At 37.4% G+C, this 23,983-nt stretch overlaps 2 protein-coding genes across 2 annotated transcripts; both read right to left on the reverse strand.

Annotated features, from left to right (window-relative positions):
- LOC119247027 (C-type lectin domain family 12 member A-like) lies at positions 1–10,267 on the reverse strand. Its single transcript, XM_054696781.1, has 5 exons — positions 10,172–10,267; positions 3,530–3,718; positions 2,209–2,360; positions 866–972; positions 1–13 (listed from the first exon to the last, which is right to left on the reverse strand). Exons 1-5 carry the CDS (start codon positions 10,248–10,250, stop codon positions 1–3), a joined length of 540 nt encoding a protein of 179 aa, XP_054552756.1. The 5' UTR covers positions 10,251–10,267.
- Positions 10,268–13,696: 3,429 nt separating this feature from the next.
- LOC119247028 (C-type lectin domain family 12 member A-like) lies at positions 13,697–21,463 on the reverse strand. Its single transcript, XM_037513254.1, has 4 exons — positions 21,272–21,463; positions 19,620–19,771; positions 18,520–18,623; positions 13,697–13,871 (listed from the first exon to the last, which is right to left on the reverse strand). Exons 1-4 carry the CDS (start codon positions 21,438–21,440, stop codon positions 13,697–13,699), a joined length of 600 nt encoding a protein of 199 aa, XP_037369151.1. The 5' UTR covers positions 21,441–21,463.
- Positions 21,464–23,983: the final 2,520 nt, after the last annotated feature.

Genomic DNA, 23,983 nt, shown 5'->3' on the forward strand with positions numbered 1-23,983 from the left:
TTACTCGAACCACCTAAAAAGAATTCAACAAGAATAAAGACATATTTTTATGTTTGTACAATTGCTTTCAAATAAGCATGTCATATAGGATTAACTACTTGATTATTGTGAAGGGTTTTAGTTTCAAAATGAAATAATATTACCTAAAACTAAAGAACTAGTATACTTGTTTAAAAAAAATAAAAAATCTTTGCCTTCACTATCACTGCTTTGGGTGATGTGTCTGTAAAGATGTCTTTGAGGTGCATGTCATGTAGTGTTTGACCTATATTTTCTTCTATGTATTTTTTGGTTTCAGGTCTTATGTCTACTTCTTCAATCCATTTTGAGTTGGTTTTTGTGCATGGTGTGAGGTAGTGGTCAAGCTTCATTCTTTTGCATGTAGCGACCCAGTTTTCCCAGCACCATTTATTGAACATACTTTCTTTGCTCCAGGCAATATTCTTTGCTCTTTTGCATAGATTAGTACCATAAATCTGCGGGTTTATCCAAATGCCCAAAAATAGATGACTGGATCAAGAAGATGTGGTACATATACACAATGGAATATTACTCAGCAAACAAAAAAGCTGAACACATGGAATTCAGAAAACCTAAATATGGGACCAGGAAAAAGACTAATTAATACAAAGTAAAAATCAAAATCAACAAGCAACTATAAACCAGAGACACACTACGGAGCGGGGCGGGGGGAGGGAAGGGGAGAGGAGCGAATAAGGTCAAAATAAGGGGAGGGGTGCAATTGTATGGGGAATAGAACCAAAATGATAATGCATACATTGTGCAAAAATGAAAAATGGTGTAAGAATTATATAAAATAAAATATTAAATAAATGAATGAATGAATGAATGAATAATGACTTACCAGTCAGAGGAGGAAATTATCTTTTCAAGCTTCTCATAGGATCCTTTATCTTTTCTGGGAGATAATCCTAGCCAAAAATTAGGAAAATGCCAGGATTTTATAAAATCCTATAAGAAATATAGATGGATGTTGAAATAATTGTTTCTCATTTCTATATATTACATCACAGCATCATTTAGTATACATAATTGTTTAAGAGAACATTTTAAACATTATACTATGTTTCAATGCCATTAAAAGAAATTGAGACAATGTGTTCCTGACTGTAAGGTTGCTTTCAACATTTTTACATCAAATAACTCTTAATTAGGAGCTACCAACTCATGCATAATCACCAACTATAGATTTCAAATATTAGCATTAAATATTCAACCTGGATGAAAATAAGGTGATTGATCACTATAAATATAAGTTAATAGAAACAGAAAGAGTAGAAGTAAAATGTAGCAAATTTAGAGTGGTTATAAATAGAAATCAGAATTAGCCCAGAATTTTGTAGCCAAAGTAATACGCTTTTTTTCATAGTGTACCATTTTTCTTTGAAGAAATAACTGAGAATCGATCACTTATGAGTGATCCGATGGCCAAGTCACTGTGAATTGATTTTTCCCTCTTCTATAAAGTAGGACAAAGTTTCTTTCAGTAGGGAAGCTGAAGCTTTTGGGGGAATGTACTTTTGCTTAAAAAAAGAATATATGGGAACTCCCCTGGTGGTGCAGGTGGTTGAGCACCACGCTGTGAAGCTGTCTGCAGCCTCTGCAGCGCCTGTCCAATCCCAGCCGGCCAGGGAGGGCCCCCACATGGCTCGGCAGACCACTCCTGTCACGCCCACTGCTTCCCTCAGAAGTGTATTTCGTCAGTCTGCCTGTTCTGTTATCTGTTCTGTCTCTGGTGAATCCTCTCATCTCCCCGCACATCTGGCCTGTACCCAGGTTCTTGCATAAATAAATAAATAAAGCTTTTTAAAAATGACTATATGATTATTCTCTGAGAGATCGACATGCTGAGTAATAAGAAAAATGTGGGGGCCTTCCTGGTGGTGCAGGGGGCTGAGCGCAGCAATGTGAAGCTGTCTGCAGTCTCTGCAATGTGGGTTCTATCCCGACTGGCCGGGGAGATTCCCACAGGGTGCAGCAAACCTCTCCTGACTCGCCCGCTGCTCCCCTCAGCAGTGTACTTCGGTCAATCTGCCTGTTCCCTTTCCCACTCTGTCTCTGGTGAATCTTCTCACCTTACCACACATCTGACCTGTATCCTGGTTCTTGTACGCATAAATAAATAAATCTTTTTTTAAAAAAAGTAAAATGTGGAGATACTATTTAGATATTAGAAGGAAGGCTTACCAATACGCTTTTGTTCTTAATCTTCAACAGACTGGCATTTAGATTCCGACATTCCTGTTCACTGGTTTTCCAATCTTTATGCTCCTGACTGACTAAATAACAGCTGTCCTCATGCCACAACCAGTCTTTTGGACAAGGTTTACATTTGTGTTCTGGGGGGAAGAAACATTTGTATTTGGATTGCACTGATAATCTTCCTTATTCTCATTTTCCAATTATTAAGTTAGCCAAATTTACTTGTGTTTCTTTTTTTAACATCAGTGGTGAAGAAAGTGAATCCTGAGATCTAGGTTCCTACATACCAGGGTAGTGTGTTGAAAACATCACAAGAACAACACATGTCAGAGGAAAGAGCACTGTATTTTCCTTCCTCAGGAGCCCTGAATAATGATCACCTAATCGCCTTCTCTCACTTAATCATGTTTTCTCTTCCTGCTTAGCAGTGAAAGTTAATCCCAAGAAACATTGTTGAGAATCAACGCCACAAACCTCCATCTGTTCTGGCTTCTCTAACTAAAGCATTTCTAGCTCTCTGATTTGTTGAATACTGGGGAACTTCCCAAGATCACAAAGATCGTGTATTCATTATAAAAGCAATAGAAGCTGCTAAAGATATTTAAACTCCATTTCCTTACATTCATGGGGTAAAATCTAGTTTTATTTCTTTGACAATAATACTTATCAAACATTGACTGAAATTTAGGAATGAAGTCACCATAAAGATATGTGCTTTTCTCCTTATCTACTCACCTCAGTGCCCAAAATAAAAGTAATACAGGGCCTCCCTGGTGGCACAAGGAGTTAAGCACTGCTCTTTGGAGCAACCCACAGCCTCTGCAGCATGAGTTCCATCTCCAGCCAGCCAGGGAGCTACCCACATGGTGCAGCAGACCTCTCCTGTCTCACCCGCTGCTCCCCCCAGCAGTGTATTTCAGCCGGCCTGCTCCCCTCAGGAGTGTAGTTCAGCATGCCTGTTCTGGACACCACTCTTATTCTGGTGAATCCCCTCACTCCCCCATACCTCTGGCCTGTACCCCAGCTCTTGTATGCATAAATAAATAAATCTTTACAAAAAAAGTAAAACATGTCAGATTAGAGAAACTGTGCTAGCTAATGTTTTATTAAGTAGCTATCATCCCCATTTGGAGATAATTTGGGGTCTATGGCTATAATTACCTTTTCTGGTTCTTTTTTCTAGTTACATGAAAGTATCAATGCATCCTCTGTCAGCCACATTTAATTCCTTCCCCCAAAGAAGGAAATGACGCTCTAGTAACTCTTAAATTTAGTCCACCTTACTCAGAGAAGAATAGAAGATTACCTGAATCTTTTTCATATAGGTGATGGCATAATTTGGTGGCCATTTTTTGCAGCGTAATAGAGAGGTTCCTGATCTTCCCAGAACTATTCATGTTTTCGATCAGTTGTAGAGAAAGATTTCGTTGAAGTTCCTCTTTGAAGCTCTGTAGTTTGTTCAGTTTTCCCATTTGCATGTTGAAAGTTCCATAAACTCCATCCCAAACAAGATAGAAGATTAAAAATTTAGTCCCTCAAACAACCACCACTTCCTTTTTGCTGAAATCATATTAAATTATTAAAGGTATAGGGGAGCAGTTATTTTCTTTATAGGAATCAGGGAGAGAGATTAAGTGCAGTCTTGTAAGTGCAGCGTTCTATGTGTGTTCAATGGGTCCAGAGCCTTAATTCCAAGAGTAAAAATTTTTTGTAAAATTGATGTGATTCTGTGTGTTTTCCCACCCAATCAAAATATGGGTAATACATACACATGATTCCTAAGACTCCCAGTCCAGCCAGCAGCAGAAGGCAGAGCAGAGCCAGAGCCACCACACGGCACTGCCAGGCGCGAAGAGGGGCGGCTGGCGCTGTGGGAAGCAAGGTGAGCACAGAGAGTGGAGTGGTGTGCGTCTTCATTTGAATCACTCATTCATTTTGCTTTAACTTCATACCTAACATGTCCCCAAAGTGAAAGAATGTTTTTGCTAGAAACTCAAGGACATTTTCAAAAAACATTTTTTGTTCGTTTTTAAAATTTTCTTTTTATTTTGTATTTTTTACATCATTGTTCATTTTCACACAAAGTTTGAATGCGTAAAAAAGGGGGAAGGAAATAAAAATTTTTTTGAAGAATAAATCAAAAAGAAATAAAAAATATTTTGTTAGTTGTTCAGCATCTGAAATGGTTCTCACAAGAGAGGCTGTTAACTAGTGGGCTGCTTCAAGGAATAAAGAGGCTGAAATGGAATTTTAAAGGAGATATGAGAAAACCAATCCATCTAGATTCTGGTTTGTCCAAATTTATGGAAACTGAGCAGCTGTCAGCTAACAAGGAGTTCAATCCTTGAGTGGACAATGATCAAATCCTGAAAAATGATATCAGTGATGTATGTTTTCCCCAGGACATCCTGAGAGTCCTGGGGCTGTCTCTATTTTTTTTAAGATTTTTTTTTATTTATACAAGAACTTGGGTACAGGCCAGATGTGCAGGAGGAGGAGAGCATTCACCAGAGACAGAGCGGAGAACAGAACAGGCAGACTGACTGAAACACACTGAAGGGAGTAGCCTGAGAGTCAGGAGAGGTCTACCACACCATGTGGGTATCTCCCTGGCTAGCTGGGATCCGACCTGCACTGCAGAGGCTGTGGACAGCTTCACAGTGTGCTCAAGCACCTGTGCCTCTCTTTGTAATGTCTCTCAGAGTCTCCCTATAAACTAGTTCCTAGAACAGATCGGCATCACTTCCTCATTGAAAGTTTTTCATGTTCTTTTACCAACAAACTTTTGTTGAATACTTCATTTTTCCATAATCAGTAAACCCACAAGAGATCATTTGCTTACTAAAAAAAAAAATAAGGAATCATACATTTAATTAATATTACATTTATATTAAAATTATTAAATCATAACATGTTTAAATTATGACATGTAGCTGTGAATATTAAATCTTTCAAGAAAATATAAATATAGCATAACATGAGACTCTCACTAAACTTCTGAGAAATGCCTATACCTCACAGTTATTGATGCAATAAAGTACAGAGAGGCTTTCTGATAAAATGTGAAACAACTTTTAAAGACTTTGGAAAGTAGTTAAGAAGGAAGAACGACATAGTGAGGATCTTATCTAAGATAAGAAGCATAACGTCAAGTGTTGTCTTTCTTAATAATTTTTCTTATTCATTTGTGTATTGAGCTATTCAAAAGTTACCAGAGTACCTTCCTTATGGAGTACCTTCTGGGTACTAACAACACAGTGAGCAGGGAACACAATTCCAGTTCTTATAGAATATAAATTTTAACTATGGGAAAAAAAATTGGATAGATTAGTAGGGAGATGGATGAATTAGTTGATGATGGATGAATAAGTAGATATTAGCTAAATAGATGATAGATAGATAGATAGATGATAGATAGATAGATAGATAGATAGATAGATAGATGTCAAATTGTGCTATGATATGCAAAGATTTATAATGGAGTTATATTCTAGAGCATCAGCAGTTCTGACTTTACCATGGAATCAGCATGCAAAATCAGTGGTGAGAGTGCCACAGACAGGATGATCTAGCTCTCAGGCCCTAACTAGGGTTTATTTGAAAAACAGAAAACATTCAGAGTGGCAATAAAATTCTGACTGAAGAGAGAGAAGATATTGGAGGAGGTCAAAGAAAAAGAAAGAAAATTGTATTTATGGCCTTTGTTAGCAAGAGTTAAGGGACTGGAGTTTGTTTAATTACAGGAAGGGTTTTTTTAATCAGGAGGGAGAAATAAAATATTTTTAGAAAGATTATTGTTACAGAATATAGAGGATGGGGCCTCCCCGGTGGCGCAGCGGTTGAGAACTGGGTTTGCGAAGCTGCCCTCAGCCTCTGCAGCGCCGGTTCGATCCCCAGTGGCTCCCCGGCCATCGGAGGAGGGTCCCACATGGCACACAGACCTCTCCTGCTGCCCGCTGCTCCCCTCAGCAGTGTACTTCGGTCCTTCTGCCTGCTCTGCTACCTGCTCTGGCTCTGGTGAATTCTCTCACCCTCCAGCGCTTCTGACTGTACCCAATGCTTGTATAAATAAATAAATAAATCTTACAAAAAAAAAAAAGGAACAGAAAAATAATATAGAGGATGACTGTAAAGCTGCAGAACTGGAAGACAGAAACTAGATAGGAACTTCTTGCAACAGACCAGTGAGAGAGAACAGTAGCTAGATTTACTAGTATCAGAGAATGGCATGTCTCACAGGATATATTATGAACACATTTTGAAGTTAGAATCTAAAGCACACATTTATGAAATCTATGAGAGATTTTGACTTGATAAAGTTGTTAGGTAATAATAAGATCAGCATATTCATAGCGAGCATAGCAGTGATTGAAAAAAAAAAAAAACAGAGAACATTCTATGGGTTAAATATCCAGCCTTGAATCCCAGTTCTGCTTATTATCCCTTGTGGTAACTTGAACAAATTCTTTTCTTCTCTGTGTGTTAGTTTCCACATTGGTTAAAAAAAGGAAAAGAAACCCACAAAGTTGAGAAACTAAATGGCTTAAGATTTGGATTGGAACAGTGCTGGCACATAACACACACTTGGTGACTGTATTTAAGTATGTATTTGTATTTGCATTTAATGATATGGAGATAATTAGGAGGAAGGAACAAGAGGAAAAAAAATATTTCTATGTTTACCATTATAATTTAAGATGATATTAGACATCTATATGGAAATGTGAAACAAGCATTTGATTTTCTAGTCTGGAAAATCAAGGACTTGTCATCAAAGGATAGTTGGAAGTCACTGTTTTGAATCAAAGGAATGAATCAGGTAACTTAGCAAAGTATCTTTAGTGTCACAAAACAGAGGACCCAGAAGAGAGTCCTGGAATATTCTACAAAACAGAGTTTGATCCAGGGAAAAAGTCAAAAACGAAGGCTGAGCGGGAGCTGCTATGGTGGTAGTGGAGACCAGGAGCACGCCATATGTGTCAGCAAGCCTGTGTAAAGAAAGTGTGAAGGAAGAGGGATGATGCAACTGTATGAACGCTGCAGGGAAGTCAAATAATAAAAGAGCAGAGATGTGATTCTTGGGGTGAAACAGAGAGGCCATTAGTGGCCTAGATCCATCGGAGTCTCCATGGAATAATGAGGGCAGAAGCCTAATGTGGTCCGTTGAGAAGAGAAGGAACTCTGAAGACCGCGTGCTCATGACCAAAGGTAATGCTGTCCCAAGGTTGGGCTATGAAAGGAAACAGAGAAATGGAAGATAAATAGATTTAGTTGGGTAACTAGGGGTGTATTTTGTTAAAATAGGGTAGTAGAGTATATTGGTGAGAGGACAATGAAGCAGCAGAGAAAGGGGAATCTTATAGAAGAAATGTCTTTGAACAAGGTACATGATTGAAATGCACAGCAAAATGAAATTTGTCCTTTGGTAAGAGTGGGTATTTCATAATTACCATCTAGAAATAAAACAGGGGATATGAGAAAAAATATGGCAGGAGGGCAGTGTTAGTCGCAGAGAGGGAAGGTGTAGAATGAACTAGGAAGCAAACCCATCAGACTTTCCTAGGGCCTTTGAGCTAGATGTTCTTACTTTCTGTGATATCCTTTCCACTGAATTTGTATGGTAGTTCCCACTAACCATAAGAGCTGGTCTTCCTGCTTTCTAGACTATAACTCAGTTTTAAATCTTCACATACCAGAGCACAATTAGAGATCTCTCTCTCTCTCTGTTTCTCTCTCTCTCTCTCCAATCATTCATTTTCTCACACACTTAAAATTTATCTTCTATAAAAGAGGTACTTGCTCCCATATTTTTAGTACCCAGAATAGTGTTCGACTATAAAGAAGTTGCTCAGCTTAATAAGAAGGTACTCAAATTAATAATTAAATATAAAAATAAATGAGAAAATAATTATTAAGAAAGACATCAGGACCTTCCTCGTGGCCCAAGGGGTTAAACACAGCACTATGAAGCTATTTTCAGCTTCTGCAGCATGAGTTCGATCCCTGGCAATCCAAGGAGTTACCCGCATGGCACAGCAGACCTCTCCTGACTCTCCTGCTGCTCCTCTCAGCAGTGTAATTCACAGTCTACCTGTTCTGTTCCCCATTCTGTCTCTGGTGAGTCCTCTGACTCCCCCACACCTCTGGCCTGTACCCCAGCTCTTGAATGCATAAATAAATAAATCATTTTTAAAAAAGACAAGATTTGAAGTTATACTTTTAACCTTAGGTAAGATCCTGTCTATGTAGTTCTTTCCCTCTTCACTGTTTCCGGAAGTCTAAAAGAGTTAGGTGGCATTTGACTGGCAATGCTCTCTGTATGTCACAACGTTATTGCATCAACAATTGTGAGACAAGACTAGCTCAGACAGAAGTTTAGAAACTGTGCTTGAGAGTTTGTGTAATTTTCACCAGCAATGTCGGGCCATTTGGGTAGAGTTCAGAGTAGGTAAATGAATTTAACCAGAACTGGAGTTATTCAAGGGAAAATGACAGCACATTAAGCAACGTAGCAAGAGAGTAAGGGACATTATTACATAATATAATATTTATATTATATACTATAGACTTTAAGCTGCATAATGAGAAAATCAGATAGAACTGAGAAAATAATGAGACATAGATTCAAGACTCCCATAGAATCAGAAAATTTCTGAAGTGGAGATTTAGAATAAGGTGAATTAGTGGGATAGGAGAGAGGAAAGAATGTGATGGGATACAAAAAGGGTAATTGTAGGCATAGAAAAATTATGGTATGCTCATCCTCTTATACCACACAAAAAGGAGAAATACAAAGAAAGAAAACAAAATGGAAAATATTGTACAATCCTTAAGGGTCACCCTTAAAAAATATGTATTAAAGGGAAAGACAACAAAATGGAGCTCTTCTAAAGAGTTACAATGTTGATGATAAATGAATCTGAAATCTAACAATGAAATTTCTGTTCACAGGAAAATTAGAATTTTAACAAATCCTACATTTTGTTGGGAGACAAATAATGGGAGACAAAAAATTTTGGGAGACAAAGTATGAGGATGCTTCTATTACTCTTTCTCCTAAGTGCACCAACTCTACCAGCTTTTTGTGTTCTCCAGACCACCCTTTCAAGTAATTTTTAATTAATCACACTGGGGAATGTGCTGGAGCAGACTGCATGCAAAAGTCCAGGAGCCAGGAAGTCAGAATAATATGGGGTTGTGAGCAGGATGAATCTTAGGGTACTCTTCATTGAAGTATAACCTGAAAGTCTACACAGCTGGCCCATTTATAGCATAATTCAAATTTGTATTGAAAACTACAAAGTTTTCACTTGCATCCTGGTTTTCAGTGTTGTATCTCCCAGTATTTCTTTCTCTCTTCTCTTTCTTTAGTTCTGATGTCTTTTGGTTTAGCTTTACCTATTCTATATTTTAGCAGGTTGAGAAAAGATGACCAAAAGAAGTGGAAGAAATTGAAAATTTCAGGATAATATATACTTGAATTAGTATAAGGTCAAATGAAAGTCCTTAAAGTTCTATCTTTCTCTTTTTGTCATTTTCTCCCTCTCTTTTACATGCACATACATGCTAGCATTTTCTTATATAAAAAAAATACAAAGACATGACTTTCTAAATAGCATATATTACTTGTCCTGTGGCATCATTTCATGGAGAAAAAAATCGCAAAATTCACTTTTATGAAATACAATTCTAATTGCCTTGAAATATGAAAAATAGAAAAATTATGAAAAATTCAGTGTTCAAGCTATTGATTAGGGCCTTTAAAAAAACATTTATAAACATTTGTATGGACACACTTAATAGCTTTAGTACAAATGGGAGGTTAGTTAAAAACTAAAATAGAACAATCATTGTTACTTCACTTATACTTAGGGAACAAGCTTCTACCTTTACTCTTCTACACATTAGTTTTAACACATTCCCACACATCTATACCTCAAAATCTTACCTTTTATCCCAGATTTGCCATATTCTGTTTTACTGGAGTCCTGGAATTTTAGATCTGCATACATAACTTCTTCAGACATTGTTGGCAATGCAAAGAAAGCTTGGAAAAGAATTTAAAAAAAACTCAAAAAACAAATAAAAACTTAGAGTTGAATGTTAAATAGGATCTGTGATTTTATGCTTGTGGTTCTAAAAAAATTTATTAAATATAAATTTAATGTTTTTGAACCCAAAGACAAACTGCAAATACCTGCAGGCTGTTGTGTTATATAAGAACAAACAGCTGTTGAAGAACTAACTTATTCATATATTCAACTTCCTCTTACGTGTTCCTTTTCTCCATTTCTGTATACTTACCAACTACAGAAAATACCTTTTAAAATGATGTTGGGATGTTATTCATGTTTTTCAAGGGGATCGCAAGTTCTCAGACACTGACTAGTCTACAGCAATGACCTGGAACTGCAGTCCTGTGTGTGTCTAACCAAGTGCTATCAGATGAGTTTGCCTTAGTAGAGCAACTGTTATGTACAGAAAGCAGCACAGACAGAGGAAGAGTGGAAGCCACACCCTGTCCCTTTGTTACACAGGTGCTGGTTAGTCTAAGAGGAACTAAGGAACACTTAGTTTAACAAAAGAAATATACTAAGTAATCTGGGACCAAGGTAATACACACTGATGGAAAAAGCCCTAGAAACAGGCTTAGCAGTCTTGTTTCTCAGCAATCTGGCTCAATTCATGAACAAACTCTCAACTAATCTACCAAAAAGGGGAAGAAAGGGAGTCTAGAGGGTCTCTTAAGTTAGTTTCTTTTAAGTTTGACCCCACAATTTTGGAAGCAGGGGTCCATCCATTTCTTGCCCAAGTATGCAAAGCATACTTGGGAATTGGGCAATGATTGTTTTCAAATTATTTCATAATTTTTTTGAAGTAACACTGCATCATGGCATTGTATAAATTGCAGGTGTGCATCATTGCAAATCAACATGTACCTGTCCTACACAGAGTTCACCACTAATAGTTCTATTCTATACTTCACCATACAGTTGTCTCTTTGTCCTCATTTATCCATCCCTTCACCCATTCCCTTTGATAACCACTAATTACAGTCCAGAAGTTTGTTTTTGTTTTATTTGGTCCATCTGTTGATTTTCTCTATATACCACATATTAATGAAATCAAATGATGTTTGCCTTTATCCAGTTTATTTCATAAGTATAATACCCTCTAGGTTCATCCATATTGTTGCAAAGGGCAAAAATTCAACTTTTTATAGTTAAAGAGTATTCAATTTTTGCATATATATGTCACAATTTCTGTACCCATTCATCAGATGATATCTACTTAAATTGTTTCCAGTTGTTGGCTATTGTAAATAATGCTGCATAAATATGGGGGGTGGATATAGTGTTTGCATTATTGTGTTTACCTTTGGAGGGTGAATACCCACAAGTATGATAAATGAATCATGTCGAATTTCTATTTTTGATTTCCTAATTTCTATTTTTGATTTGCAGTATGATTTCTCCATACTGCTTTCCAAAACATCTACTCCAAATTACCATCCTACCAACAGTATATAAGGGTTCCCTTCTCACCACATCATCTCCAAGATTTGTTTCATCTTTTGGGTAATGGCCATTCTCACAGCAATGAGATCTCATTGTTATTTTCATTTTTATTTCCCGAATAATAAGGGATTATGAATCTTACCATTGCGTATTGGCCATCTGTATGTCTTCTTTGGAGATATGTCTATGCAGATAGGTCACCTGTTTTAAAATTGGATTGTTTCCTTGATTGCCATTTTACTTCCCTTGCTCATAATGAGCAGTCTGGTGGCCGGGTCCAGGAAGGGAGTGTTTCTTGGGGTGAGACAATGGGACCATTTTGCATGTGATTTTCATATGCAGAAGTTTTCCACATTTTTATGAGATGTATTACTCTTTTCCATTTTGGTGTTGGTATAAAGGGGATTGTTTACTGTATTTCATTTAGAAATAGAATTGATATTGCTGCATTAAGATTTTATCCAGTGACAAGGAGTTATATAGTCTGCTTGTAAATTATATTTTTATGTACACAATTGCATGAGTTACAAGTAAAATGTCTTCTTTCTCTTTTCTGCATTTTAAAATTTCTTTTTCTTGTCTCTTTCCACAGTTAGAACCTCAAATAGACTGTGGAAGGTCTTAAATCAAATGATAAAGATCCTTCTTTTAAAAATGGCTCTTGATTTAAGTGCAAGTGTAGGGCAACTCTACTGCTTTCTGTGTAGAAATGACATCAAGAGGTTTCAGAAGCATAAATTTTTATCATTTGAACTGCTGATGAGGGATGGTTCTCATCCCCCAAAGCCCCCAAAAACCGTTCATATCTTGTTCCAGAGCGCAAAAGAAAAACATTCACTCTTTTACCAGAAGTATAACATTAAGTTTAGGTTTTTTTTTGTTGCTAGTGGTTTATTTCCTTCTCTTTTTAATGTCAACATTCTTTCTTTAATGCTATTAACAGGAAGGAAATCATTTGTTTCTATTTTCTCAGAGACTTTGTTATGTAGTGTTGAATTTTATCAAATGATTTTTCTATACCTCTAAAGAAGAATGTATTTTCCTTTTCTTTCCCATGATGGAAAAAATCTTCATTAGTAGAATAAACCCCAATTGGTGATGATGCAGCACTCTTCCTATTCATGTATATTCCTAGATTTAATTTCCTCTGACATTTCTATAATGATGGTATCTACCTCGTTTATTTTGGGAGAAGCAAGACAAAGTAGCTGGTTTTCTGTATTTTTTTTTTAAGATTTATTTTTTAGACATACAAGAATTGGGGTACAGGCCAGGGTTATCGGGGGGTGAGAGAATTCACCAGAGACAGAGTGGGGAACAGAACAGGCAGTTCGACAGAAATACACTGTTGAGGGGAGCAGCGTGCGAATCAGGGGAAGTCTGCTGTGCCATGTGGTTAGCTCACTGGCTTTTCTGTATTTTTCTTCTTTTTTATAAAGATTTATTTATTCATGCATACAAGAACTCGGTTACAGACCTGTGGAGGGTGAGAGGATTCACCAGAGATACAGCGGGGAACAGAACAGGCAGACTGACTGAAATACACTGCTGAGGGGAGTAGTGGGTGAGGCAGGAGAGGTCTGTCACACCATGTGGGATTCTCACTGGCTGGCCGGGATTGAACCTGCACTGAAGAGGCCAGGGACAGCTTCACAGCGCTGCACTCAACCGCCTGCACCACCAGGGGAGGCCCCTTTTTTGTACTTTTCAACCAAAAATCTGTATTCATCCTCAGCAATATGTCTGTGTCTAGCTGTCAAAGTATTTTCTCAACATTTCATTTTACTCATAAGATGAGGACAAAGAAGAAAGTTGGAAAACCATGAATTATTAGGAGAGAGGCAGAAAGTTACTCAATCGGCATCTTTATTCCACTTGTCTGGTCCACAAGAGGTGCACTACATAAAGTTGCTTTTAGCTGGAGGATAATAACTGAAACAGAGTAAGTTCACTAACTACAAAAATCCATCTGGTTCTTCATTTATTAGCGTATTCTCAGTCTTCACTCGATCAGCCAATTTCTCACATATAAAATTTTCCCTTTCAGCACAATGTTTATAGACAAGCTGGTCATAATATCTACATCCACAATACATCTCACCACTGAAGCCATTTGTGTTGTTTATTAACCTGAAAGAGGAAATAAAGAATTACTTGTTCAAAAAACAAACACACAGACCAATGGAACTGAATAGAAAGCCCAGAAATAAACCCACACGTATATGGACAATTAATCTTTTTCAAAGGAGCAAAGAACATGCAATGAAACAAGGATAGTTTTTTCAATAAATGGGAAAACCGGACCACCACATGCAAAAGAATGAAACTAGACCTCTACCTCTCACCATACACAATAATCAACTCAAAATGGATAAAAGATCTGGGCAAAAGACCTGAAACCATATTTTATGCATACAGGAACTGGGGTACAGGTCAGGGGTGTGGGGGAGTGAGAGGATTCACCAGAGACAGACTGGGGAACAGAGCAGGCAGATGTACTAAAATACACTGCTGAGGGGAGTAGTGGGCAAGACAGGAGAGGTCTGCTGCACCATGTGGGTATCTCCCTGGCCAGCCTGGAATCAAACCGGCGCTGCAGAGGCTGCAGACAGCTTCACAGTCCTGTGCTCAACCTGCTGTGCCACTGGGGAGGCCTATGGTATGTTTTTTAATGTAGATATCACTTTCCCCGTGATAAGCAGAACAATTACAACAAAAAGATTTATTTACAATGGCATATTCATAACCACATTTCTTAATATATTATACAACAGAATAAATTTTATGTATCATGTTTGCAATATACCAGGTCCACATTCATTTTATTCTCTTTACCAGAAATGCTTTTCTAGTTCTCTCTCTACAAATTTTTCATTCAAAACGATCCATTTCAAATGTATATAATAACACAAATTTCAAAGCTAAAATTTATTTTTCATTATGCTGTGCATTCTTTCTAAAGCATTTATCACAATCTATTTAATATGTAGAATTGCTTAATTAGCCTGCACATAAAATTAATTGTCAAGTAACAAAGAAAGAATCAATTTTGCATTCATCTTTGACTTCCATCACTTAGCACAATTTTAAGTCCATTTCAATCTCAGTGAATTTTGTTGATTTTTACAATTAGTCAAGCATTTATTCACAGAAATTATCCCTTTCGGTCACTATTCGAGGTTAGTCAGTTGTCAAGATATTGTCATTTGTGTCACCACTTTGCAATAGTAAGCATATTTATTTGTTTGTTAATTTATTTTTAAAGATTTATTTATTCATTTACACAAGAACGGGCGTACAGGCCATATGCACGGTAGGGTGAGAAGATTCACCAGAGACAGAACGGAGAACAGAACAGGCAGACTGAGGAAAGACACTGCTGAGGGGAGCAGCAGGCGAGACAGGAGAGGTCCGCTGCGCCATGCGGGGCCCTCGCCAGCCAGCCGGGATGGAACAGCGCTGCAGAGGCTAAGGACAGCTTCACAACGCAGTGCTCAAAATACATACATATATATATATATTTATATGTGTATATATACACATATAAATATATATATATATATTGTGGGACGCTCGCCGGCGGCCAGGAACGAACCAGCGCTGCAGAGGCTGCGGGCAGCCTCGCAGCCCAGCGCTCAACCGCTGCGCCACCAGGAGAGGCCCCCAAGCATATTTTTTAAAAAACCCAATGGAAAAGTGTTCTTTAAGGGTGTAATTTTATTTTATTTTATATATATTTTGCATTTTTCTTTTTTTTTGGTACAATGTTTGCTTTCTCCTCTCAGGTATAGTCCCCTAGAATCCTCACCAACAATTCAACCAGGCTCCATCACCATAGTCCCCTGTGCTCTTCCCTCCCCTGTTACGATCCCCACCAGCTCCTCCTCCCCTCAGAATGTCTCTGATTTATAGTTGCCTGTTGAATTTGTTTTTTTCATTTAATTATTTTTTTCCTGCCCCCCTATGTGGTTCCACTACATTCCTCCTATAAGCAAAACCATCCAATATATATATATTTTTTCTTTCTGGCTTATTTCACTGAGCACAATCCCTTCTAGCTCCATCCAAGTTGTTGCGAGTAGCATGTGTTTATCGTTTTTGATTGCTGAATAATATTCCATTGTGTATATATCACATCTTCTTGATCCAGTCATCTATTTTTTGTCATTAGGGTCATTTCCATTTCTTACCTGCTGTAAATAATGCTGCCATAAACACAGGGGTGTAGGTATCCTTTTGAATGAATGTTTTTGTGTCCTTTGGGTAGATCCTTAGGAGTGGAATAGCTGGGTCATGTGGAAGTTCCATTTTTAGTAGTTTGAGGAACCTGCACACAGCTTTCCATAGTGGTTGGAACAGTGTGCTTTCCCGTCAGCATTGTGGGAGAGTCCCTTTTGCTTCACTCCTCGCCATCATTTGTTATTGCCTGTTTTTTAGTATGTGCCATTCTCACTGGTGTAAGGTGGTATCTCATTGTGGTTTTGATTTGCATTTCCCTGATTGCAAGTGATATTGAACATTTTTTGATATACCTGTTGGCCATTTGCAGTTCTTTGGAGAAGTGTCTTTTTTAACTCTTCTGCCCATTTTTTTTTTTTTTTTACTATATTGTTTACTTTGTTTTTGTTGCACAGTGTCAGCGCTTCCTAGATATTTCTGATCAGTCTCTTTGAGGTTGTACTGTGTGTAAAAATTCTCTCCCAACCAATAGGATGCCTCTTTGTTTTGGTTAGTGTCTCTTTTGCTCTACAGAAGCTTTTTAGTTTGGTGTAATCCCAGCTGTTCATTTTGTCCTTCACTTTCTTTGCCTTTGGGGAGTGTGTCTTTAAAGATGATACTGAGACGTATGTCATGTAGTGGTTTGCCTATATGTGCCATTCTCACTGGTGTAAGATGGTATCTTATGGTAGTTTTGATTTGCATTTCCCTGATGACAAGTGATGTTGAACATTTTTTCATATGCCTTTTGGCCATTTGCCTTTCCTCTTCAGAGAAGTTTCCTTTTAGCTCCTCTGCCCACTTTTTGACTGGATTATTTTCTTTGTTGTTGTTGAGTCTCATCAGCTCTTTGTAGATTTTTGTGATCAGTCCTTTATCATTAGTGTTGTGTGCAAAAATGTTCTCCCAGTTGGTGGGGTTTCTCTTTGTTTTTGTTATTGTCTCTTTTGCTGTGCAGAAGCTCTTTAATTTGATGTAGTCCCAGCTGTTTATCTTTGCCTTCACTATCACTGCTTTGGGTGATGTGTCTGTAAAGATGTCTTTGATGTGCATATCACGTAGTGTTTTGCCTATATTTCCTTCTATGTATTTTATGGTTTCAGGTCTTATGTCTAGTTCTTTAATCCATTTTGAGTTGATTTTTGTGTATGGTGTGAGGTAGTGGTCAAGCTTCATTCTTTTGCATGTAGCGACCCAGTTTTCCCAGCACCATTTATTGAACAAACTTTCTTTGCTCCAATGCATAGTCTTTGCTCCTTTGTCAAAGATTAGCTGACCATAAATCTGTGGGTTTATTTCTGGATTTTCTATTCGATTCCATTGGTCTGTATGTCTGTTCTTATTCCAATATCATGCAGTTTTGATGATTATGGCTTTGTAGTATAGTTTGAAGTCTGGGAGTGTGATGCCTCCATTCCCTTCTTTTTTTTTTTTTTCAGGAGAGCTTTGGCTATTCGGGGTTTTTTGTGATTCCATATGATTTTCATCAATAATTGTTCTATTTCTTTGAAGAATGACATTGAAATTTTGATTGGAATAGCATTGAATCTGTATGTTGCTTTTGGTAGGATGGCCATTTTAATAATGTTTATTCTTCCAATCCATAAGCAGGGGATGTCTTTCCATTTCTTTGTGTCTTCTTCTATTTCTTTTAACAGTGTTTTATAGTTTTCTTTGTATAGGTCCTTTACCTCTTTTGTTAGATTTTTTCTCAAATATTTGATTTTTTTTTGTTTCAATAATAAAAGGGATTTTTTTTTTATTTCTTCTTCTTCAGATTTATTGTGTATAGGAAGGCTACTGACTTTTGTGTGTTGATTTTGTATCCTGCCACTTTACTGGACTGATTGATGAGTTGAATTAGTTTTTCTGTGGAGTTTTTGGGGTTCTCTATGTATATTATCATATCATCTGCAAATAGTGATAGTTTGATTTCTTCTTTTCCTATTTGGATTCCTTGTATGTCTTTCTCTTGTCTTATTGCTCTGGGTAGGACTTCCAGAATTATATTGAAAAGCAGTAGTGAGTGTGGACATCCTTGTCTTGTTCCAGATCTTAATGGAATTGCTTTCAGCTTTTCACCATTGAGAATGATACTGGCTGTTGGCTTGTCATATGTGGCTTTTATGATGTTGAGGTATGTTCCTTGTATCCCAAGAATTTCAAGGGCTTTTATCATGAATGGGTGTTGCACTTTGTTGAAAGCTTTCTCAGCATCTATTGACATTATTATATGGTTTTTATATTTCTTTTTGTTGATGTGTTGGATAACGTTGATTGATTTTTGGATGTTAAACAATTTAAGGATGTAATTTTTAATAGAAGCTAGTTTTAACTGTGATCTGCTGTGTATCCAAACAAAGGATCTTAATTCAAACCAGCTAAAAAATTCAACAAGAATAAAGACATATTTTTATGTATGTACAATTGCTTTCAAATAAGCATGTCATATAGGATTAACTAGTTGAACACTGTGAAAGGTTTTAATTTCTAAATGAAATAATATTACCTAAAACTCAAGAAATAGTATACTTGTTTAAAAAAATAAAAAATAACTTACCAGTCAGAGGAGGAAATTATCTCTTTAAGCGTCTTTGGATTTTCATAATTTTTACTGGGAGATAATCCTAGCCAAAAGTCAATTGTCTGGGATTTTATAAAATCCTATAAGAAATATAGATGGTTGTTGAAATAATTCTTTCTCATTTCTATACATTGTATCACAGCATCATTTAGTACAGATAATTGTTTAAGATAATACTTTAAACATTATACTATTTTCAATGCCATTGAAAGAAATTAAGACAAAGTGTTCCTTACTGTAAGGTTGCTTTCAGCATTTTTACATCAACTACCATCTCACATGGAGAAGGAACTACCAATCAATGAAAAAAAACTCTTAATTTAGGAACTACCAACCCAAGCATAATCACCAACTATACATTTCAAATATTATCATTAAACAGTCAGTCTGGATGCAAATAAGGTAATTAATCACTGTAAATACAAGTTAATAGAAACAGAAAGAATAGAAGTAAAATGTAGCAAATTTAGAGTGGTTATAAATAGAAGTCAGAATTAGTCCAGAATTTTGTAGCCAAAAACTAAGCTTTTTTTCATAGTGTAACATTTTTCTTTGAAGAAATTACTGTGAGTCGATCACTTGAGTGATCAGATGACCAATTCACTGTGAATTAGTTTTTCCCTCTTCTATAATGTAGGACAAAGGTTCTTACAGTAGGGAAGCTGAGGCTTTTGGGGGAATGTACTTTTGCTTAAAAAATGAATATATGTTCACTCTCTAAGCGATCAGAATTGCCGAGTAACAGGTAAAATGTGGGAACCTCCCTGGTGGTGCAGGTGGTTGAGCGCAGCACTGTGAAGCTGTCCGCAGCCTATGCAGCATGAATTCCATCCCTGCCAGCCAAGGAGATGCCCACATGGCGCAGCAGACCTCTCCCGTCTATCCCGCTGCTCCCCTCAGCAGTGTATATCATCAGTCTGCCTGTTCTGTTCCCCTCTCTGTCTCTGGTGAATCTTCTTACCCTTCCCACACATCTGACCTGTATCCTGGTTCTCGTATGCATAAACAAATAAATCTTTAAAAAAAAAAAAAGTAAAATGTGGAGATACTATTTAGATAAGAGAATGAAGGCTTACCAATACACTTTTGTTCTTAATCTTCAACAGACTGGCATTTAGATTCCGACATTCCTGTTCACTGGTTTGCCAATCATTACTCTCCTGACCCTGTAAATAACAGCTGTCCTCATGCCACAACCAGCCCTTTGGACAAGGTTTACATTTGTGTTCTGCGGGAAAGAAACAGTGGTATTTGGTATTTGCACTGATATTCTTCCTTTTTTGCATTTCCCCATTTTGCTCTATATTAAGTTAACCAAATTTACTTGTGTTTCTTTTTTTAATATCAGTGGCGAAGAAAGTGAATCCTGAGATCTAGGTTCTTACATACCAGGGTAGTGTGTTGAAAACATCGCAAGAACAACACATGTCAGAGGAAAGAGCACTATATTTTCCTTCCTCAGGAGCCCTGAAGAATGATCACCTAATCTCCTTCTCTCACTTCTCATGTTTTGTCTTCCTGCTTGGCAGTGAAAGTTAATCCCAAGAAACATTGTCTGTTGAGAATCAACCCCACAAACCTCCACCTATTCTGGCTTCTCTAACTAAAACATTTCTAGCTCTCTGATTTGTTGAATACTGGGGAGACTTCTCAAGATCACAAGATCGTGTGTTCATTATAATAGGAATAAAAGCTGCTAAAGATATTTAAACACCATTCACTTACATTCATGGGGTAAAGTCTAGTTTTATTTCTTTTACAATGATACTTATTAAACATTGGCTGACATTTAGGAATGAAGTCGCCATAAAGATGTGTGTTTTTCTCTTTATCTCTACTCACCTCAGTGTCCAAAATGAAAGTAATACAGGGTTTCCCTGGTGGCGCAAGTGGTTAAGAACTGCACTATGAAGCAATCCGCAGCCTCTGCAGAATGCTTTCAATCCCCGGCCAGCCAAGGAGTAACCCACATAGTGCAGCTGACCTCTCCTGTCTCGCCCACTGCTCCCCTCAGCAGTGTATTTCAGTCAGTCTGCCTGTTCTATTCCCCACTCTGTCTCTGGCGAATCCTCTCACTTCCCCACAACTCTGGCCTATACCCCAGCTCTTGTATGCATAAATTAATAAATCTTTGTTGTTTGTTTTTTAATATTTTATTTTATATAATTCTTACGTCATTTTTCATTTTTGCACAATGTATGCATTTTCATTTTGGTTATATTCCCCATACAATTGCACCCCCCCTTATTTTGACCCTAGTCCTTCCTCTCCCCGTATGTCCCCCGACCCCCCTCCCCCGTAGTAGTCTCAGGTTTACAGTTGCTTGTTGATTTTGATTTTCACTTTGTATTAATTAGTCTTTTCCTGGTCATTTATTTAGGTTTTCTAAATTCCTGCTAGAGCGAGACCATCCAGTATTTTTCTTTTTCTTTCTGACATAAATAAACAAATCTTTTTTAAAAAAGTAAAACATGTCAGATTAGAGAAACTATATGCTAGCTAATGATTTATTAAGTAACTATCCCCTTTGGGGATAATTTGGGGTCTATGGCTATAATTGCTTTTTCTGGTTCTTTTTTCTAGTTCCATGAAAACATCAATGCATCCTCTGTCAGCCACATTTAATTCCTTCCCCCAAATAATGGCTTCTAAAGAAAAACTTCTAAATAGCAGTGAAATGATGCTCTTAAATTTAGTCCACCTTACTCAGAGAAGAATGTAAGATTACCTGAATCTTTCTTATATAGTTGATGGCATAATTTGGTGGCCATATTTTGCAGGATGATAGAGAGTTTCCTGATCATCACAGAACTATTCATATTTTCTATCACTTGTAGAGAAAGATTTTGCTGAAGTTCTCTGAAGCTCTGTAGTTTGTTCAGTTTTCCCATTTGCATGTTGAAAGTTCCATAAAATCCATCGCAAACAACATACAAGATTAAAAGTTTTAATCCCTCCAACAACCACCACTTCCTGAAATCATATTAAAATATTAAAGGTATACAGGAGCAATCGCTTTCCTTATAGGAATCAGGGAGAGAAATTAAGTGCTGTCTTGTAAGTGCAACATTCTATGTGTGTTCTACAGGTCCAGAGCCTTAAATCAAAAAGTAAAACTTTTTTGTAAAACTCATGTGATTCTATGAGTTTTCCCACCCAGTCAAATTATGGGTAATGCATACACATGCTTCTTAAGATTCCCAGTCCAGCCAGCAGCAGAAGGCAGAGCAGAGCCAGAGCCACCACATGGCACTACCAGGGGCGGGAAGGGGCAGCTGGCGCTGTGGGAAGCAAGGTGAGCACAGAGAGTGGAAGTGCTGTGCATCTTCATTTGAATCACTCATTCATTTTGCTTTAACTTCATACTTAATATGTCCCCAAAGTGAAAGAATGTTTTTGCTAGAAACTCAAGGACATTTTCAAAAAAATATTTTTATTCTTGTTTAAAATTTTCTATTTATATATTTTTTACAGCATTGTTTATTTTTAAACAAAGTTTGAAAGCAAAAAATAGGGGGAGGAGGAAATAAAAAATCTTTTTTGAACAATAAATCAAAAAAAAATAAAAAATATTTCATTAGTTGTTCAGCCTCTGAAATGGGTCTCACAAGAGAGGCTGTTAACTGGTGGGCTGTTTCAAGGAACAAAGGCAGAAGTGGAATTTTATAAGAGATGTGAGAAAACCAACCCAACTAGATTCTGGTCTGTCCAAATTTGTGGAAACTTAGCACCTGTCAGCTAACAGGGAGTTCAATCCTTGAGTGGACAATGATCAAATCCTGGAAAATGATATCAGTGATGTATGTTTCCCCCAGGACATCCTGAGAGTCCTGGTGCTGTCTCTATTTTTTTTAAAGATTTTGTATATTTATACAAGAACTTAGGTACAGGCCAGATATGCAAGACAGTGAGAGGTCACCAGAGACAGAGCAGGGAACAGTACAGACAGACTGAAGGAATACACTGCTGAGGGGAGCAGCGGGTGAGACAGGAAAGGTCTGAGGTGCCATGTTCGCATCTCCCCAGCCAACGGGGTTCCAAAGAGCATGGCAGAGGCTGGGGAATGCTTCACAGTGTGTTCAAGCAGTGTGCACAGTGTGCTTCACACTGCACCTCTATTTGTAGTGAACAGCATGCAAAATCAGTGGTGAGAATGGCACAAGCAGGACGATCTAGCTCTCAGGCCCTAACTAGGGTTTATTTGAAAAACAGAAAACATTCAGAGTAACAATAAAATTCTGACCAAAGTGAGAAAAGATATTGGAAGAGGTCAAAGAAAAAGACAGGAAATAGTATATATGGCCTTTGTTAGCCAGAGTTAAGGGACTGGAGTTTGTTTAATTACAGGAAGGTTTTTTAATCAGGAGGGAGAAATAATATAATATTTTTAGAAAGGTTATTGTTACAAAATATAGAGGATGACTGTAGAGCTACAGTACTGGAAGAGGGAACACAGAGAGGAACTTCTTGCAGCAGACCAGTGAGAGAGAACAGTAGCTAGATTGACTAGTATCAGAGAATGGGAAGACTCACGGGGTATATTGTGAAAACATTTTGAAGTTAGAATCTGTAGCACACATTTATGAAATCTATGAGAGATGTTTGACTTGATAAAGTTGTTAGGTAATAATAAAATTGGACATTTATAGGGAGCTTAAGCAATGATAAAAATAAAACAACAACATAGAACATTCTATAGGATTAAAATATCCAGCCTTGAACCCTAGTTCTCCTTCTTATCCCTTGTGGAAACTTGAACAAGTTGTTTAACTTCTCTGTGTCTTAGTTTCCACATCCGTTAAAAAAGAAACAGAAAACAAAAAGTATGAGAAATTATATGGTTGAAGATTTGTAATATGGCACGTAGCACACACTTGGTGATTGTATTTAAGTATTTATTTATGTTTGCATTTAATGATATGAAGATGATTAGGAAGAAGGAACAAGAGGAAAAAAATTTCTATGTTCACCATTTTAATTTCAGATGGTATCAACCATCTATATGGAAATGTGAAAAAGGCATTTGATTTTCTAGTCTGGAAAATCAAGGACAGATCATCAGGAGAGAGTTGGGAGTCACTGTATTTGAATCATTCATTCAAAGGAATGAATGAGGTAACTTAACAAAGTATCTTTAGTGTCACAAAACAGAGGACCCAAGGAGAGTCCTGGAATATTCCATAATATAGAGTTTGATCCAGGGCCTCTCTGGTGGCGCAAGGGTTTCAGCACAGCACAATGAAGCTATTTGCAGCCTTTGCAGCACAAGTTCAATTCCCGTACATCCAGGGCGTTACCTATATGGCACAACAGACCTCTCCTGTCTCGCCTGCTGTGCCCCTAAGCAGTGTATTTCAGTCAGTCTGCCTGTTCTGCTCCCCACTCTGTTTCTGATGATCCTCTACCCCTGAACCTCTGGCCCTACCCCAGTTCTTGTATA

This window comes from Talpa occidentalis, unplaced genomic scaffold (genome assembly GCF_014898055.3).
Source record: "Talpa occidentalis isolate TD23 unplaced genomic scaffold, MPIMG_talOcc4v2.1 talOcc4.16, whole genome shotgun sequence".
Lineage (NCBI taxonomy): Eukaryota > Metazoa > Chordata > Mammalia > Eulipotyphla > Talpidae > Talpa > Talpa occidentalis.

Bases quoted from the DNA above. Each gene is read 5' to 3' on its own strand.
- LOC119247028 (XM_037513254.1), bottom strand. From the start codon at position 21,440: ATGCAAATGGGAAAACTGAACAAACTACAGAGCTTCAGAGAACTTCAG. The intron at 19,772-21,271 runs GTAATCTTACAT...TCTTTCCCGCAG, and splicing joins ACTATATAAGAAAGATTCAG to AACACAAATGTAAACCTTGT. The intron at 18,624-19,619 runs GTAAGCCTTCAT...TATTTCTTATAG, and splicing joins TTAAGAACAAAAGTGTATTG to GATTTTATAAAATCCCAGAC.
- LOC119247027 (XM_054696781.1), bottom strand. From the start codon at position 10,250: ATGTCTGAAGAAGTTATGTATGCAGATCTAAAATTCCAGGACTCCAGT. The intron at 2,361-3,529 runs GTAATCTTCTAT...TCTTCCCCCCAG, and splicing joins CCTATATGAAAAAGATTCAG to AACACAAATGTAAACCTTGT. The intron at 973-2,208 runs GTAAGCCTTCCT...TATTTCTTATAG, and splicing joins TTAAGAACAAAAGCGTATTG to GATTTTATAAAATCCTGGCA.